This window comes from Narcine bancroftii, chromosome 2 (assembly GCF_036971445.1).
Source record: "Narcine bancroftii isolate sNarBan1 chromosome 2, sNarBan1.hap1, whole genome shotgun sequence".
In the NCBI taxonomy this organism is placed as follows: domain Eukaryota; kingdom Metazoa; phylum Chordata; class Chondrichthyes; order Torpediniformes; family Narcinidae; genus Narcine; species Narcine bancroftii.
The window spans coordinates 104,035,146-104,055,027 of NC_091470.1; the positions used below are offsets into that span (position 1 = coordinate 104,035,146).

The 19,882-nt window shown below is 45.3% G+C and overlaps 1 protein-coding gene and 1 long non-coding RNA gene across 3 annotated transcripts in view; one reads left to right on the forward strand and one right to left on the reverse strand.

Moving 5' to 3' along the window:
- Positions 1 to 2,731, forward strand: part of LOC138754058 (uncharacterized) — a 29,485-nt gene extending 26,754 nt beyond the window's left edge. Inside the window, exon 4 of the long non-coding RNA XR_011351554.1 lies at positions 2,175 to 2,731. This is a non-coding gene — a long non-coding RNA (uncharacterized lncRNA). The remainder of the gene's footprint in view (positions 1 to 2,174) is intronic.
- LOC138754056 (secreted frizzled-related protein 1-like) overlaps positions 2,678 to 19,882 on the reverse strand; it is a 137,573-nt gene continuing 120,368 nt past the window's right edge. For both annotated transcript variants that reach the window (XM_069917803.1, XM_069917802.1), the window contains exon 3: positions 2,678 to 4,376. In XM_069917803.1, the coding sequence (XP_069773904.1) occupies positions 4,051 to 4,376 (326 nt within the window). In that variant the 3' untranslated portion in view covers positions 2,678 to 4,050. The remainder of the gene's footprint in view (positions 4,377 to 19,882) is intronic.

Here is a 19,882-nt window from a genome sequence, read left to right on the forward strand (position 1 = left end):
GGCACTCACCCACTGATGGTTTGGGCGTGCGTGTGTGCACAAAGCTCAGAGGGAACACTGGACCTGAGCTAGAGAAGACCCTGAGCAGGCTGGGGCTTTATTCCTTGAATAAGGAGTGATTTCATCAAGGTGTACAAACTCATGAGAGGAATAGATCTGGTGAACACTGAGAATTTTTTTATCCAGAGCAGGTGAGGTGGGGGAGACATTTAACAAGAACCTGAGAGGTAATGTCTTTTACACAGAGGATGGCTGGTGTATGGGGCAGGCTGCCAGAGGAGGTGGCTGGTATATGGGGCAGGCTGCCAGAGGAGGTGGCTGGTATATGGGGCAGGCTGCCAGAGGAGGTGATTGGTTTATGGGGCAGGCTGCCAGAGGAGGTGGCTGGTGTATGGAGCAGGCTGCCAGAGGTGGCTGGTATATGGGGCAGGCTGCCAGAGGAGGTGGTTGGTGTATGGGACAGGCTGCCAGAGGAGGTGATTGGTTTATGGGGCAGGCTGCCAGAGGAGGTGGCTGGTGTATGGAGCAGGCTGCCAGAGGAGGTGGCTGGTATATGGGGCAAGCTGCCAGAGGAGGTGGCTAGTGTATGGGGCAGGCTGTCAGAGGAGGTGGTTGGTTTATGGAGCAGGCTGCCAGAGGAGGTGGCTGGTATATGGGGCAAGCTGCCAGAGGAGGTGGCTGGTGTATGGGGCAGGCTGCCAGAGGAGGTGATTGGTGTATGAGGCAGGCTGCCAGAGAAAGTGGCTGGTGTATGGGGCAAGCTGCCAGAGGAGGTGGTTGCTGTATGGGACAGGCTGCCAGAGGAGGTGGTTGAGGCAAGTACCATTCCAATGTCTAATTAAAAAATTGTATGGATACATGGATAGGATGTGTTTAGAGGGATATTGGCCAAACACAGGCAGGTGGAGGGTCTATTTCCATGCTGTATTACCCTAATTTGTCCCCTTGACCCACACTATCCCTTTTAAAGTTTTCTTCTGGTCTGGTGTACTCGCACACAGGCAAGGGTCCACATTCCACCGAAGAGGTAGATTCAGTGGGGCAGGTTATCTCGCCCTGCTAGGGGTATTTTCCAAACTGAACGTTAGAGATATGTTTCAGCGCCAAACCCTTCAGTACATTTCCCACTGACGGACTGGATCAAAGGGCGGGTTTCCTTCCTGTTGTACTTGGTTTCCATTCTTTTCCTTGCTCTTGGGTCAAAAAGCAAACCCTGCCATTGTTGGAGCTTCCCCAACCCTCGCCTCACATTTCCTTATGGTAGAGAACGAGAGCCTTTGGCCTATCAAGTCCTGGCTTGTCCTCAGACCAACCATTGGTCCCACTGATTTCCTAGTTACCTTTCTCTTCCACATTCCCGTCACTTCCTCACCTTGTCCTGTGGCCCACCTATCTCTTGGCATAACTTGGCGCAGTCAGTGCAGAACATGGTGAAAGGTTTCACCCGGAACATGGAGTGGTTACCATGGCAACATTCCATTAGTAGATGGGTGGATATGGGAGCACCGACACTGTCAGGATCATACCCCAGGTTGGAAATGAGCCCTGGTCACTTGAGCCCCACTGCATGCCTCACCAGTGAGTACATTTCCCACTGATGGACTGGATTGAAGGGTGGAGTTTCTTCATGTTGTACTTGGCTTCCATTCATTGCGATGCCCTTGTGTCAAAAATCAAACCCTGACATTGCCGGAGCTTCCCCAACTCTCGCCTTATATTTCCTTATGATAGAGAATGAGACCCTTTGGCACATCAAGTCTAGGCTATTGAAAGATATTCCTGAGGTGACCCAAGATGAACTTACCCCATTGTCATAGCTTGTTCCCAAAGGTAGGCACTGCAAGATCAATGAGTGTGAACCAGGGTCTGCTGGTACCTGGAACAGGAGTTTTGTTCTCTTCATATCACAGTTTGTTTACATCTTGAGTACAGATTTTTGCATTACCAATAACACTGGACAACAATTTTTTTTAAAAGATTTTCTTCCTGATAAAAACATTGGGAGTTGTGATAGACAACTTCAGGCTGAACACAAAGATCATTGCAGATTTGCTATATCATGTATGGAAGTTGGAGAAACTTTTATTGAATTTAGCATGTTTAATCGCATTATAACGCTGACACATTATATTAGTTTAAAAATTGATTTACCACTGATTTTCATTTGTACTCAGCATCTGATGCCTCTCGTGTCAGCGTTCAACAATAGCTGGCCAGCGTTGATGGATTCCAGTTGCCCTGATACCGTTTTTCCAAGGTCGCAATGTCCCGGTGAAATCTGCCACCTTGTTTGCCACCGACTGCACTGAGATCAGCCGGGAAGACGTCCAAGTGCGAACGCAGGAAATGAATTTTCAATGATATGCTGCACTTCCTGGTTTTGTGAACTTGAAGCATGACAGGAAATCAGAAAAAAATAGGTTATATCTGAAAAAACGGTTCACGATAGGAAAGTTTTAAGCCGATTTTCGTGATCGGCAGTCCATAAAACGCACCCATACGTGTTCTGGAAGCAAAACCTTCGCTGCCCAATGTCAGTGGTAATTCTTGCCTCACCAGCAGGAAAAAGAATCTCAGGGTTGTATGTGATGTCTTGTATGTACTCTGCCAATAAATCTGAACTTTGAACACCTCCCACACTCACAAGAAACTCATTTTAAAAGATTCGGAAGCATGATTTCATTTTCAAACCGATTTATTTTTTAAGAAGCTGATCTACTTACAAGGAACTACAAATGCAGCAGCTCTTTAAATTGAACAATTATCCAAACTGAACGAAGAGTTGAATGCAAAAGTTCTGCAATGATATATTCACAGTGCACCCCTAGATCAAGAACACAACACCTTTGAAGCCGTGTGGTTATGACCTTAAATCTGATAACATGGAGTAAATGAACAAGTAACAATTTATAAGCAAAATCAGTGGGTTATTGAAACACATCGTAACATTGCCTTGCTGGACAAACATAAATCGGAAAGGAAATAAATGACTATAAAGCAAAAAATAAAAGACAAAAACTGGAGAATCTGCTCATTGAAATTTACAAGGCTTCATTTTTAAGATGTAAATCACATGCTGGGGAATACCGAGCAGACGTTAAAAGCTTGATCATAGAAAGCTTATCTTTACCCTCAAAGCTACAAAAAACAAAACTCACTGAAGCTTCTACATTTCCTAATTTGTTTGTTACACAAGTTTTTCCCAATTAATCACTGGTGCTAGTTGAGCATTTGAGAGGTTGGAAGCTGTCAGCCATTAAATATGAACGCCAGAAGGAGATGGGAGTTCTTGGACGCTGTCCAAGTTTGTGAAATGTGATGAATAGTTTGCTTCCCCCCCCTCCCGAAAAAAAGATACTTTTCAGTTATGTCAGGGGAAAGAAAGTGATGATTAGTTGCTCAGTACTAACTGCGGCAGTGAGCAGTTAGAGTTTGGAGATTTGGCCACGTGCCAAGTGGCGTTCCTGACCACTCCATGAACAGAAGCGGAGGGTGGGGGGGGGGGAAATTGGAGCACTCTGTAATCTTGGCTGACCGCTCAGGACTGTACAACTCAAATAAAAATCCCAGGACTGCACTTGTTTCCATTTTTAAAAATTTGTGTTTCTCTGGGGGTGGGGGGCGCGATGCCAGCGATTCGGGTGCGGTGCTCAGAAAAGGCAGCATTAGCTTCAGTGATATTCTGAACATCAACTCTTTTCCCAAGGTCCATCTCTTCACTCTTCTGGCTGATATTAGTTCAGACAACCCTACCTCCCTCCACGCCCCTCTCCTCTTTCCCTATGTTTTTTTTGGGACAGCCTCAAGCACCTCATTATGGTGCCTTCTGCTCCCCACTTGCCCATACCTGCTGACTCATTAGTCTATGCTTTCACGCTCATCAACAGAAAGAAACGTCTTTATTAAACACACAGATTCTAAAATAAAAGTGAAAAAGAATCAAAGTTCAAAGTAGACATTCTATTTTATAGAGGATAAAAACAGTTTAATTTTTTTTAAGAGAAGCATGTGCAAGTTCAAATTTTTTTTTGATTTAAAGAAGGCGTATAATCAATTGAAGACTCCCTGGTATATGGGACACACATGAGTCTTCATTTTCTTCACAGCTTTTTTCACCTCCTTGCTCTTTTTATCCCACTTGTGAATAACTGTCAGGAGATTCTGTTTGTTCACTTTGCGGCCCATAATGAGAAAGTTACTGTTGAGGTTGTCCAGCTGGTGACAAGGGCAGTCTGCACCATTCTTAATGTACAAGATCAGTTTCTTCAGGTCCTTCTTCTTCAGAGGTCCCATCTTCAGGGGCTTTTTCTTCTTCTGGGGGATGATCTTCCGATCACCATTCTCCTTCTTTACTTCCTTGATCTTCATCTTAAGAGCTGTAACCAAACAACACAATCGTTATTAGTGAGAGATAACTCTCCACAGAGAGTCGTGAACTTGGGGCTCAGTCTCCATCGAGGATGTCTGCAAGAGGCGACATCTCAAGAAAAGCAGCTTCTTATCCTCAAGGACCCCCACCACCCAGGCCGTGCCTTCTTCACCCGACTACCATTGGGGAGGGAGGTTCAGGAGCCTGAAGATGAGCACCCAGTGGCACAAGGACAGCTTCTGCCCCCTGCCATCAGATTCCTGAATGGACAATGAACCCCTGACACTGCCTCTCCTTCTCGTCTTTTGCACTAATTTATTTATTGTTTAAGTATTGTAATTGATGACATTTTTCCACCTGTGATGCTACTGCAAAACAACATTATTTTGTGACGTGCTCGTGACAATAAATTCTGATTGTGGGATATACATAACTAAGAGTAAAGAAATGGGAGTAATCCATTGATCTTTCAATGGAACAAGATTGGGTCTTGGGAGGACCAATGTAAGGGTGAATGTACACTGTTATTGGCAGGGCTCTTAAAAGCATTGAAGGGTCTAGGGGCAGAGATTGCCAACTTCTTAATTTAGACATACAGCACAGTTACAGGCCATTTTGGCCCATGAGTCCATGCCGCCCAATTAACCTACACCACCCCCCCACCCCACCCCCGGTATGCACCCATGGGCCGTGCTGTACGTCTAAGTTAAAAATGAAAAGGTTGGCCACCCCTGGCCTCAGGGGTCTGGGTCTGTAGCTCGTTTAATGTACCTAGTCAGTGGTAAGGATGGTAAAGCAGGGGAGTCAGGTGTCGACAACTTCAGGTCAGAACCAGGGGTTGGGGAGGGGGGGACTCGGACGTTGGAGTTTGGGTTCTCCAGTGGACCAAATGGGGGACATGTGGCTCAGCCAGTGTTGCATTAGAGGAGGTGATGGGATCCATGTCTCTGTGTCTCGTTTGCCTTCCTTTCACTTTTTGGTGGTAAAGGGGGCGTGCCGGGCTAGTGACATCACGGGTGAACAAAAGTGATGTTGTTAAACAGGAACGGCTGCAAATGCAGGAGTTTTTTTTGTAGTAGGCTGGAGAAGCTCCACAGGTCACACAGCAACAGGAGTAAGTAAAAGGGTAACCAACGTTTCGGGCCTGAGGCCTTCAGCAAAAAAAAACAGCAGGAAGGAGCCTGAATAAAAAGGTGGGGAGAGGGGAGGAGAGGAGTGGAGCGAGGAAGGGAGAGGAAGACAGGCTAACAGGTAAGGAGGTGGATACAGGTGGGCGGGGGGAGGGAAAAAAAGCTGAGGTGATGGCGAGGGGGAGCTCTGTGAATGGAGAAGGTAGAGGGTGGGGAGCTGGAGGAAAGGAGACAGATGGACAGGGGAAGAGAGAGACTGGGGTGGGGGGGGGTGGTGGGGGAAGGAGTTTACCAGAAACTGGAGGTCAATGTTAATACCGTCTGGTTGGAAAGTGCCCAGATGGAATTTAAGACTTATTCTGTGTATACTGCACATGACAATAAAGGGATCTGAATGGTATGCTTGGCTTCATTGGGTGGGGTATTAACAAAGTCATATTGCTTCTATATAAAACAGTGGTTCTTTCCACTCGCATAACACTTTAAGTATTTCCTATGCCGTCGGTGCTCTGTGACTAACAAGGGCTTGCGTAAGAAAACGTTTGAAGACCACTGTTTTAATCGTCCCTAATTGACTCATTATGTGCACGGTTTCGTAGCTCCAAAGGAAATGGGCCAATGACAATTTTAAGGAAAATATTTCAGTAATGATTGGGTCTAGAGTAGTGATTCTCAACCTTCCCTTCCCACCCACATCCCACCTTAAACAATCCCTTACTCATCACAGAGCACCGATAGCAAAAGGATTACTTAAAGTGGTGTGTGAGTGGGAAGAAAAAGGTTGAAAACCACTGGTATAAAACAGGGTTGGCAATTCTGGTGAAATTCAATTAAATTAAATTCTCTTGCCAATGTCATAGCTCAAGATGGCTCCTCACCCTTGTGACCTTGTCATTGAGTCATACAACGGCAAAACTGATTCCGCACCAACAATCGTTATGCCAACAATCCTACAATTTCTCAATTCGAGGAGATTGAAATGTTCAGCTGCGTTCGGAAGAAGGTTTCCATTTTAGCCAGGAGCGGTGCCATTGCAACAGTCAATAGCGGATTTCTTAGCAGAATTCACTTTGTCTTCAGAGTTTTGGAAAGGATAGAGTTACATTTGTTGGTCAACATTTCTATTCAGTGCCTCTTGCGCCAAGAAGGACAGTAGGGGTTCCATGCGTCAACATTATTCCCATTTCCTGAATTTTATAGACTTATAAAACATGATTTAGATTTTTCAGGTCTTAATGTTCTCCTACCTAAACCAGCCGATTATTAACGAGCATCAAATTAATGATATTTATATACCTTGTACAATAAAAGTATTTAACATTTCTTTTGGGAAAAAAAGCTATGCACCACACCATTACAGCCCCAGCGATACAGGTTCAAATCCGGCACCGTCTGTAAGGAGTTTGTACATTCTCCCTGTGTCTGCATGGGTTTCCCCTGGGTGCTCCGGTTTCTCCCCACCCTTCAAAAATGTACCTGGTTGGAGCTTAATTTGTGCATTTGGGCATCGTGGGCTGGAAGAGCCTGTTAAGTATAGCAAGTCAAAATTAAAGTGCCTTATCTGAGTCCCAAAGGCAGGCACAATTCGAGCAAGGACTCACATCAGTGCATTGAAAGAGTGGTGCCCTGCCCAGAGATGGCACCTTACAAGAAGGGACATTACACTGTGGTCCCGGCGGATAAGAAAAGCAGGATGAGGTCCTGACCAATATTTTTCTCTTTCTCAATGTCACCATGATAGGTGGGTCTGAGCCACTAATCGGTTGCCTTGCATTTAAGCTTGAAATAGAGAAAGAGGCCATTTGGCCCAGTAAATCCCTGCTTGCTTCCATGAGTGCTATGCATTGATCCTAGGTCTCTATTCCTGCGGAGCCTTGGAATTTTATCACTCTTACATTTGCCTGTCATCTCCCCTTTCATTCTTGTTGCCATCCGCTGACACGAAGGGGTAATTTACATCAGGCAACTGATATGTGGGAGGAAACCAAAGCCTCAGAGGAAGCCTGCACAGTCGCAGGGAGAACATGCCGACTCCACGTAGACAGTGCCCGAGGTCAGGATCAAATCTGGGTCACTGGAGCTGGGAGGTGCCCCTATTATCATTGTTCAATGATGCATCTCTTGTGCAACTGAACCAGAGTAATCCTTTTATCTTCATGTGATCTGATCACAGTGAGGGGTAACGGGGAGGGGTGGGTCACAGAATGAGAGGGGGCAGGGTTTGCAGGGGTGAGGTCTAGCATGGACCATCACAGGACCAGGGGGTTGAGCTGTGAGTGGAGGGGGGTGATGGCCCTATTCGATGAGAATGGTCTGGCCTGAGAAAAGCACATATGGGTGTGACTTCAGGGTGGGCCCAATGGATACTGCACCGAGAAAGGGGAGTTGGCTTGAAGGGGGAGTTAGCTTGAAGTCAAACTTGAAGGCAGAATGGATGGTTAATGGCAGAATCCTTGAGAGTGTGGGAGAACAGAGGGACTTTGGGGTTCAAATCCATGGATCTCTCAAGGTTGCTGTACAGGTTGATAGGGTAGTTATTAAGGAATTTGTTGTGTTGACCTTCATTAGTCAGTGGATTGAGTTCAAGAGCCTTGAAGTAATGTTGCAGATCCATAAAACCCTGGATAAACCGCACTTAGTTCAGTTCTGGTCTCCAGATTACAGGAAGGATGTGGAAGCTATGGAGAGGGTACAGAGGAGATTGACCAGGATGTTGCCTGGATTGGATAACAAGCCTTATAAGGCAAGGTTAGCAGAACTCGGACTTTTCTCTTGGGACCAAAGACAGATAAGAGGTGTCTTAATAGAGGTCACAAGATTATGAGAGGCATAGATAGGATGGACAGCCAGCACCTATTTCCCTGGGTGGGAGTAGCAAACACCAGACGACATCTGCACAAGGTGAGGGAGTCATCTGAGGTAAGGTTTTTATACAGGGAGTAGTAGGTGTCTGGAATGCATTCACAGGAGTGGTGGTGGAGGCTGGTAGAATAGGGACAGCTGAAAGATTCTTAGACAAGCAAGGGGATACAAGAAAAAATAGAGCGTTATAGGTGTGAGGGAGAAAAGATTTAGATGAGTAGGTTCAAATAGGTCGAAGGGAATCCATTGTGCTGTAATGTTCTTTGATCTGACCCAGGAGTTACCAAGCACTAGCCCACCAACGCATAATGTGGACCAACTTCCCTTGAATTGTGGTTCGATATCTGACGGTGAAATCATTTCAGAGAGGCAGGCAGGACTTTCTCCAAAAAAAGACAGGTCAATTTTTTTTTGAGTGACAGGAAATAACTCAAAAATGATGGCATCCCCCTCCCTCACCTCTCCTTCCTGCCTAACACCCTCACCTTCCTTCCTCTAGCCCCCACCCACTTCCCTTTCCTTCCTCCTATAAGAGTGCACCTTTCTCACCCCTTCCTCCTATCACCTTTTGGCTTCTTCTACTGTATTGACCTATCACCTGCCAGCTGTTGCTGCATCCCCACCCATCGCCCACCCCCTCACTTTATACTCAGCCATCTGTTCAGTTCTTACAGTTTCCGATGAAGGTGTTCTGGCCTGAAATGTCAACTTTGGACGCTGCCCGATCTGCCAAGTTTCTCCAGCATTTTCTTCCTGCGTTCCTCGAAGAGAATGGTTATTTTATTTCACCCCAACAGCGACTGACTTTCCAAGTGGCACAGTTACTGCGGGTTCGAATCCGGCGTTGAATGGAGTTTACACTTTCTCCCCGTGTCCGTGTAGGTTTCCTCCGGGTGGGGGGGCGGGTGTCCTCCGATTTACTCCCACCACTCAAAGATTTACGGGTCTGTTGTAGCTCGAAAAAGCACTGAAATGCCGGAGGAACTCAGCAGGTCTCGCAGCGTAAAGTCTACAGACTGGGCATCCGGACCACCCGAGAATATGGACTTCTCGAAAACTCTCGGCTTTTGTGTGCATGTGTCATCAGCACAGAGGCGACAAGTGACCTCGTGAAAGTTCCGGAAAAGAGAAAAACATTTTTGTTTTGTACTTTGTATTTTATATTGAAATTATGTTTTGTTAAAAAACTATCAAAATTCACCTGTTTATTTTCCTTAAATATGAATTTTAAAACGCAATTGGCATAATGATTAGCGCAAAGCCTTTACAGCGTCAGTGATTGGGACCAGATTTGAATCCCGCGCTGTCTGTAAGGAATCTGTATGTTCTCCCCGTGTCTGCGTGGACTTTCCCCAGGGGCTCTGGTTTCCACCTATCCTTCAAAATCATACCGGGCTGTAGGTTAATGGGGCATAATTTGGGTAGCATGGATTCGTGGGGCTGAATTGCCCTATTACGGGGCTGTATGTCTAAATCTATTAAAAAAATTTTAATTCGGACTGACCCAATCCCCAAGTAGTCCGGATTTTATGATTTTTACTGTATAACCAACATTTTGGTCCTGAGCCCTTCTTTAAGTTATAAGGGTTCATAGGTTAATGTGTGTATTTGGGCAGCGCTGGCTCAGATCTCATGGACCAGAATGGCCTGTTACTGTGCTATATCTCTACATTAAATTTTAAAAGTTAAATTAAGCTGATCATTCTCACACTATTGCTTAGTGAGACCATCGTGTATTTATAACAAGGGTCTGAGGACAATTTTTTTTGGCTTAAATATTGACATCCTTCAAACTGAGGGTGAAGACTTGTTATTATTTGATGTTTAAGTGCTGCGATTTCAAATGCCATCTATAAATTTGTCAATGACACCACAGTTGTCGGCAGAATCACAGACAGCAATGAGGAAACGTACAGGAGAGAGATGGATCACTCGTTGTTTGGTGTCACCACAACCACCTTGCACTCAACGTTTGCAATACTAAGGAACTGATTATGGACTTCAGGAAGGAGATATCAAGAGAAGACAAACCAGTCCTCATCGAGGACTCAGCAGTGGAGAGGGTCAAGAATTTCACATTCCTAGGTGTCGACATTTCGGAAAATCTGTCCTGAGCCTTCATGTTGATGCAATCATGAAGAAGGCTCGCCAGCGGCTGTACTTCATCAGGAGCTTGACGTTAGTTGGTACGTCACCAAAGACTCTTGCAAATTTGTACCGTGCAGAGCTTTCTGACTGGTTGCATCACTGTCTGGTTCGGAGGTGCCAATGCACAGGACAGGAAAAGGCTACAGGGGTTTGTGAACTAAGTCATCCCATTAAGGACATTCATAAGAGGTGATAGCTTAAGAAAGCAGCATCTATCCTCAAGGACCCCCACCACCCAGGCCATGCTCCCTTCACACTGCTGCCATCAGGAAGGAGGTACAGGAGCCTGGTTGATCACCCAGTGACACAAAAACAGCTTCCTCCCCTCTGCCTTCAGATTTCTGAATGGATAATGAACCACAGACACCACTTGACTTCCTCTTGGCACTAATTTACTTTTTTAAAACGTAATTTATAGCAAATATGTGCCCCTGCAATGCTCGCACATAACAACCAATTTTGTGACACACAACCTCGACAATAAATTCTGATTCGAAAATATTCTGCTGTGAAAGTAAGTGCCAAACTGTGATCCCAAACGGTGGAGTTTCTCGACACGAAAGAGAAGAGGGCACTTCGAAAGATAATGGCTGTACTGGTCCTGACTTCCAAAGTCCATCAATTCCAATTATTTCACTGTGCTCTCATTATATGCAAACTTGGGGTCAAATCACCTGGTACCACCACATGGGTGTGGAGAAGGGCAGGATGCTGAACTTCACATAACATTTGCGAGGCAACGTTTTAATTCCAAATGTATTTAATTTAAATTCCTCAGTTGCAATGGTGGGATTTCAGCTCATGTTTCTGGAATTATAGTCTGGACTCTTGTCCAAATAACTTACATTCTTTGCTTCCTTCATCTAGCAATTTACTCAGCTCTCCTTGGGGGCTTGACATAGCAGCCCTTGTATGGAAATAATTAGTTGGGTGGGATAGTTGGAGCACACGAGGAGGTGGGTGTACAGAATGTTCAGAATTGATGCTGTTTTTTCTTTTGCTCAGTTCCATCCATGTCTTTCCCACATCAATCTTACTACAGATGTTGCCTGTTAGATTTCAATGGCCACTGTGCACTGATTAAGCAGTGTCGTTATTGCTGAAATTGTCTGATGGAACCTCTTGCACTGGGAGTCTATATCCCGTTCCCATTCATTCAGGTGCCTTGCCATTCGACACGGGCGATCATGCCCTTCCCTCCGTCTTGATCACTGACCCTCCCCCTTCTCCTTTGGCGAAGGCTCCATCTTTGAGCTGAGACTGTCCTCAATGTCGAGTTCATGATTATACAAGGGGAAAAATTACTGAGGTGGTTTATCGTTGCCTCCTTCAGTTGCAGTGTCCGTACTGGACAGGTCACCCTGGCAGATTCATCTGCCCAGCATTTTTAGTTTTACAACCATAATTTCCAATCTGTAGACTCTGCTTGTAATAATCTGCCTCTGTAATCTAGAAGAGCTTAAATCAGCCGTTCTCAACGGGGGCCCTCTACAGCTCACCCTGGGGGCCGCAGCACATTTCAGTAAAAGCCTCGCGTAACAGGAATATATTTTTTATGTAATCAGCAGGGGAGAATTGCGGAAGGGACCAAAGCTTGACTGCTTCACAGCGAAGGTGGCCCATAAACTTTGAGCAGAGTCCTGGGTGGAGTGGGGGGTATCATAACTGAAAAAATAGGTTGAAAATGGCTGGTTTCAATGGACAAAAAATAATGGAAGGTTTTTCAGCGAACACTGTTGCTGGACAAAGAAGATTGCCTACTTGGAATTCAATTCCACAAATCCATATTTTCAGGCTAATAAAAAAAATAGCAGGTTATTTCGAGAAGATTTGTTCTCGGACTATTTTTTATACAAACAGCTGGGCTATTTGTTGGCCAGGAAACTTTTTAAGACATCTCATGGTTAGGAAAGGCCAGATGTAAATGATAATCTGTCCTTTCCTTGCTAATGGGGCATTGATTTTGATTGATTAAATGTTCCAATGGTAACTTATTTAAGCCAAGTCTATCTGAAGTCATTACTACCTCTTAAAATGCATGACATTACTGTGGTAAACGATGGCAATGCCTGTGTTTGTCAGCTCCAACGAGGGGTTGCAAACTCCAGGACTGGAGACAGGACACTAGAAATGGGGAAAACAACCCCGTCCCCCCTGTTGAGAAGGAGAAGCAGAGGATGGTGATCACAGCTGCAGACCAGTGAGGGTTTCAATGTCAGAAGGACCTTACAGGTCAGTGACCACCGCAGTGGACCAGTGAGAGTCTCAGCATCATTACAGGTCAGTGACCACAACAGTGGATCAGCGAGGGTCTCAGTGTCAGAAGGTCCTTACAGGTCAGTGACCACTAGAGAGTGGGGGTGTGTGGAACAAGCTTCCAGACAAAGTGGCAGAGGCAGGCTCAGTCTGAGCATTTAAGGAGAAACTGGATGTGTACATGGAATGGAAGGGAATGGAGGGTTATGGGTTGAGTGTAGGTCAGTGGGGTGAGGTGGGAGAAAGTGTTCGGCATGAACTAGAAGGGTCAGGTTGGCCTGTTTCTGTGCTGTATATGGTTATATATGGTATAGTGTTAGATGTTGTGTGCTTTGCACTGAGGATTGTAGAATGCTGCTTCATCGGGTTGTACTTGGTGCAATGGGATGACAATAAATTTGTACTTGAACTTGAGAAGTCCGAAGTCTGGTCCCTCAAACCTCAAAGAGCTATCAGGCTCTTGAACCTCCCCTACTATCCTTTATATTTGGTATGAAGAGAAGAAGGGAGGGAGAGTTTGAAGTAAAGTCAAATTTATTGTTATCTGATTGCACAAGTACAACCTGATGAAACAGCGTTCTCCGGTCCTTGGTGCAAAACACACAGACACACAACCAGACATAACACACATACAGACAAATAATACATATACAGGACAATTATTCATACATACAAATAAATAAATAAAGATTGTTTCATGAATATGAGAGCCTCAGAGGGTTGGCACAAAAAGTTCCTTTGGTCGTTCAGCATTCTCATTGTCCGTGGGAAGAAGCTGTTCCTCAGCCTGTTGGTACTGGCTTTGGTACCCCTGTATCTCTTTCCCCGATGGGAGCAGATGAAAGATGCTGTGTGTGGGATGGAAGGGGTCCTCAAAGATTTTGTGCGCCCTTTTCAGACAATGATTCCAGTAGATAATGTCAATGGAGGGGTGTGGGTTGGAGGAAAGGGGACTCCGGTGATCCTCTCTGCCATTCTCAAGGTCCTGTGGATTGACCTTCGGTCCATTTCTCTGCAGCCTCCGTCCCCACACTGTGATGCTGCCGGCCAGGACACTCTTGATAGAGCTCCTGTATGTAGACGGTTGACGTGATGGTGGCCGGTCACCTTGCCTGCTTCAGTCCTCTCACGAAGAGTAGTCACTGTTGCGCCTTCCTGACAAGTGAGGAGAGGTTGTGGGTCCACGACAGGTCACTTCATTATGTGAATTCCAAGGAATCTGGTGCTCTCTCCACTACAAGGATGGTCATTCTGCCTTAAGGAAAAATGAGGTTTTTCTAAAAATTTGGAGTCTGTATCTTCAGCGCATATTCTTAACGATGACCCCCTCCCCTCCCCCTCGCCCTCAGCTCTCTGCATTCGCGAAGCACCTGGGATTATTCCAGGTAGGTCAGGATATTTCTCCCTTGGCAGGAGATCGATGAATCCAATGAAAGTTTTATTCTTTTTCTTCTTCTCTCTTCAATTCCTTTGACTATTTCTCTCCTTTTTTTCCCCCCTGGGTGGATGGGAAAGTTAGTGCCTGTAATTTTTTACTCAAAATCAACAGCAAATGATAAGATTATGCTTCTTTTATGTAATTAATGAATTTCATGTTGATTTGAAAATATAAATAAAATAATCAAAAAATTAAGTATGGTCCTTCTGGTCCTCCTGGATGCCTTCCAACTTCTGATATCTCTTGTGCCATCAAACAATGCTTGGCGCGGTAGCTCGCAGAATAAGGGGCAGTTAGAAATAGTGCAGGTTACTTAGAAGAAACCCCATGTTAAAGTTGTACCCACGCTCCCATAATAAAAAGCTCTGTGAGCTTGTTTCAAACGATAGGGTAAGTACAAATGGGCTGAATGGCCCATTTTTGCCTCAACCTATTGTGCTCTCTTCATTTAGCTGGTCCTAAGTTGAATGTCCACTGCCTCTCAAGAGAGGCAGGAGCAGTCACGATATCAATCAATCTTAGAAATTCTCTTGCTAGAACTGGTTTTTCATCATTTGATGCAATCATGCATTGGTTTCTACTGGACAGCCATTGTGTATTTGTACAATACAGAAAACAATTACAGTAGAGAAACAGGCCATCTCGGCCCCTCTAGTCCACACCGATTTAAGTGAAACTCCACTAGTCCCACCTACCTGCTTCCTGTCCATAACCTTCCAACCCCCTCTCATCCAACCTTCTCTTAAATGACAAAATTGACCCTGCTTGCAACCACCTCTTCCAAAAGGTTATTCCACTCAGCTACCACTCTCTGTGAAGAAGCTCCCTTTCATTTGTCCCCTAACCCTTAACTTATAACCCCTTTTTCCCAATCTCACCTACCCTCAAGGGGAAGAGCCTATTCACATCTACTCTATCTATCCCCCTCATAATTTTACATACCCCCATCAAATCCCCCCCCCCCTCAGCCTTCTACGCTCCAATGAATAAAGACCCAGCCTACTCAATCTTTCTTTGTATTCTAGATACTGCAATCCAGGCAACATTTTAGTAAATGTTCTCTGCACCCTCTCTACCTTATTGATATCCTTCCTATAATTTTGGGACAAGAACTTCATACAGAACTTTAAACTTGGCCTCACCAATGCCTTAAACAGTCTCAACATCTCCTCCCAGCTCCTATATTCTATGCTTTGATTTATTCTATGCTTTATGACAAACAAAAAAATCATTGTGGAACAGTCTACTCGAGGATAGTCAGGGTGGCTTTGTGAAGAGAACGTTGTGCCTTACAGACCTGATTGAAATTTTGAGGAGGTAACAAAAGAAATTGATGAGGGTAGGGCAGAAGATGTGGTCTACGTGGATTTTAGCCAGGCATTTGACAAGGTCCCCCACGAGAGACTCATCCAGAAAGTCATGAGGCTTGGGATCATTGAAACCTTGGCTGTGTGGATTAAAAAAAATTGGCTTGCTGGAATAAAGCAGGGAGTAGTAGAGGAAGGAAACTATTCTGCCTGGAGGTCGGTGACTAAGGTTACAAGAGGATACAGAAAGCATGCAGAGTTGGGCAGATAAGTAGTGGATGGGAGTTCAGTTCAGATAAGTGTGAGGTGACGCATTTTGGAAGGACAAACCAGAAGGCTGAGTACAGGGTTAATGGTCGGTTACTTAAGACTGTGGATGAACAGAGGGATCTTGGCGTCCAAATCCATACATCTCTCAAGGTCATTGCACGGGTTGATAGGATAGTTAAGAAGGCCTATGGGATGCTGGGCTTCATTAATAAGGAGATTGAGTTCAGGAGTAGAGAAGTCATGTTGCAAGTCCTCAAATCTCTGGTAAAACCATACTTAGAGTATTGTGTTCAGTTCTGGTCACCTCATTATAGGAAGGACATGGCAGCTATGGAGAAGGTACAGAGGAGATTCACCAGGATGTTGCCTGGATTGGAAAATAAGTCTTATTGAGGCAAAGTTAGCAGAGCTGGGACTTTTTGGAGTGCAGAAGGATGAGAGGAGACTTGATGGAGGACTACAAGATTATGAGAGGCATAGATAAGATGGACAGCCAGTATGGATTTCCTAGGGGAGGATCAGCAAACACCAAAGGATATAATTACAAAGAGAAGGGAGGGCAGACATCAGGGGTAAGATTTTTACGCAGAGTTGTGGGTGTCTGGAATGCCTTGCCAGGGGTGGTGGTGGAGGCTGAAAACTGAGGGACAAGAAAGAGACAGGCACATGGATGGAGAAAAAAATAGAGGGTTACAAGATAGGTTGGGTTTAGTACTTTTTAAAAAAGGAATATATAGGTCAGCACAACATCGAGGGCAAAATGGCCTGTACTGTACTGTGCTGCAGTGTTCTATGTTCTATGTATCTTCATCAACTTCACATTTTTACAATCAATCACCATCAAAGATATAATTGATAGAAATAAATAGCGAACACTCTGGCAAGTCCTGTTGCCAAGGGATTATGTTATTACGCAGAGATTTGGCTTGGGGATTGCTTGTGGCCGACTGGTCCAGGCTCTCCACGCGCTATTGTGTGCTCACCGCAGGCCAGTCACATCTGGAAAATGTCATAAGGCAGTGCAGTCAAATTGCTGTCTGCAAGCTGCTTATTCTGTGGTCTGCCTGTAGCCTACCTAGTTATCAACTCACAAACACTTGACCCCATGCACAATTAGCCACCCAGTACTCGCACTCCTGGGTTCACGCAACCTCATTGTTCTCCTCTTCGTAATTCCGACCCACATTTATGCTCATTCCCAGCTCCCTGCTTTTGGGAAACATAGAGGATCCATTGTAATCAGTAATTTTATTTTTCACCACTTAACTGCGCATGTTTATTAACGGATCGCCATTCAACCTTGAGATAACTTCAACGCAAAAGTAGACTGATTTATTGAACAGCCACTCTCTTTAAAAGATTCTAGCTTCAGGTTCTCAATTCCGGGCAAGCCTAGAGCTTTACAGAATGCCTCAAAATAATCAATAATTACCAGCACTTAATTACTAAAAGTTGAATGAAAGGTTTATTTCAATCCCAGTGACAAAACCTTGTGCTGCAGGATTAACCAAACTTCAATAACTTTCAGATACAAAGGCTGTTTAATTCCAGTAATGTTTTTTCTTCATTAATTTTCTTAAAAATGCAGGGCGTAAATATTCTTTTGCTTCATCATGGAAACTTTTGATGGTTACAGCGCCAGCGATCGGGACCGGGGTTCGAATCTCCGCACTGTCTGCAAGGAGTTTGTATGTTCATCTGTATCTGAATGCGTTTCCTCCTGGGGTTCTGGTTTCCTCCCACTGACCAAAATGTACCAGAGTTGTAGGCTAATGGCGGCATGCACTCATGGGCTGAAATGGCCTGTTACCATGCTGTATGTCTAAATTTAAATTAAAAAAAAATTTAAATGTGGTGTGGAGATAAAATATTTCACTTGGGTGAAGTCTCAGAGACGTTCACGGCAGCAGATCAGCGAGGGGCTCAGCAGCTGAAGGACCCATTGTCGGCGACTTGTGGCTGAAGGACTCACCCCGGCCTGTGGCCTGTTGGAGTCTGGCTCGTGGGAACCAGGTGGGATTCGAGAGGGTGCTTGAGAGCAAGAAGGGTTCCTGGAGGGTCTCGGGCACTGAAGGCCTCCTGATCTTATCGGAGTTCTGGATCTGGGGCTCGAGTTGCTAAAGGCTTCAACTGGAGTCCGGGAGGATGCAAGAGCACTGGAGATGAATCTACGGTCACACAAGGTCTCTCTTTCGCTTCTCTTTTATGACCGGGAGTGCCAGGCATTGCTCATGGTAACAAAAATTGATGTATTTCGTGTATTATTACATTTTTTTAATTACTACAGGACAATAAATCTATCAATGCCCTGTTAATTGGGCCTGAGGTGTAGACCCACTGGTATCCAATACCATCTCTGACAGCATTTGCCTAGGACCATTATTCAGAGATGTGCAATGCCAAACAGCCTGGTTTATCAGCACCCATTCACCTCCCTAAACCTCCACTCCCTCCAACACGGCGGCTATTGTTGACTACTGCCCAGAAGATGCACTGGGCTTGCTTAGGCTATGGCCCATTCTCACATCTTCTACCATTAAGAACCAGGACTGCGTGCAAATGAGATCATTAGCCTCTGCCTGAACTCTTCCAAGTTGCACATTATCCTGACGTGTATCACGCAAGGAGACCAGAATTGCACGCAGTACTCCAGGTGCAGTCTCACGAGGACTTTGTACAATTGCAATGCCACTCTCCCCCCCACCTCACTGCTCTTAAATTCAATCCCTCTGGCAATGAAGGCCATTTGCCTTCTTGATAACCTGCTGCACCAACAAAACAACCTTTTGCAATTCAGGACCTTCTGCATGGCAGCGTGCTGCAATCACTTGCCATTTAAATAATAATCTGATCTTCTATTTTTCCTTCAAAACTGGACAACCTCACATTTACCAGCATTGTACTCCGTCTGCCAGACCCTTAACCTATCTCTATCTCCCTGCAGACTCTCTATATCTTCTGCACAATTTGCTTTTCCACTCAATTTAAATATATTGCATTTATTAAATTTAGGCATACAGCCCAATAACGGGCCCTTTTGGCCCAGCCCATGCCGCCAAATTACACCCAATCGACCTTCAACCGAATGGTGAAAGGTGGGAGGAACCCGGAGCACCTGGGGCAAACCCACACAGACGTGGGGTGTATGTGCAAACTCCTATAGACAGTGCGGGATTTGAACCCCGGTCCCGATCACTGGTGCTGTAACTGACCAAAGTGTCATCAGTTTTCCTGTCAACAACGAATGTAGATACATTACAGTGTGTCCCCTCTTACAGATCTTAATGTACGGGCCCAGCACCAACCCCTGCGGCACCCTGCTCACCACCTATAGCCAACTAGATAAACCCCTCTGTATCCCAAATCTCTCCTTTTTATTGGTGAACCAGTCCTCTCTCCAGGCAAATACATTACCCCCAACTAAATGCCTGTTGATGGTGGGCAGCGTGAACAGTGTGGACCCCTTGAAATGCCTGATGCCCCAACCAGGCCACAATATCTGGATCTCAACCTTATTGTTCATTTAATTTTTTTTTAAATGTAGACATACAGGACGGTAACAAGACCTTTTGGCCCATGAGTCCATGCGGCCAAATTACACCCAATTAACCTACAACCCCTGGTACGTTTCGAGCCGGAGCCCCCGGGGAAAACCCACGCAGTCACGAGCAAAACGTACAAACTCCTTACAGACAGCCTGGTCCCGATCACTATGCCAACCGTGCCGCCATTTTAAATTTCTGAAAATTACATGGCAGGGCACAGTGGGGAAGTGATGTTGCAGCAAAGTTCATAAAGTTGATATCAAATGGAGTCAGAGAATCATTACATCACTCAGCACAGAACAAGGCATTCAGGCCAACTTATCACAGTGATATTTTAGGCCAGACCCGTTTGAGTGCATTTGGTCCCTCCCATCCGCGCCCAAATGCCTTTTCAATGCTGCAATTGTATCAACCTCTGCAGTTTGTTTCAGATATGGAAGCTTATGCAATCACTTGAACTCCCAGAAAGGGCGGCACTGTTAGCGTAGCGGTCAGCAACCTGGGCTCAAATCCGGTGCTGTCTCTAAGGAGTTTGTACGTTCTCCCCAACTCTGAGT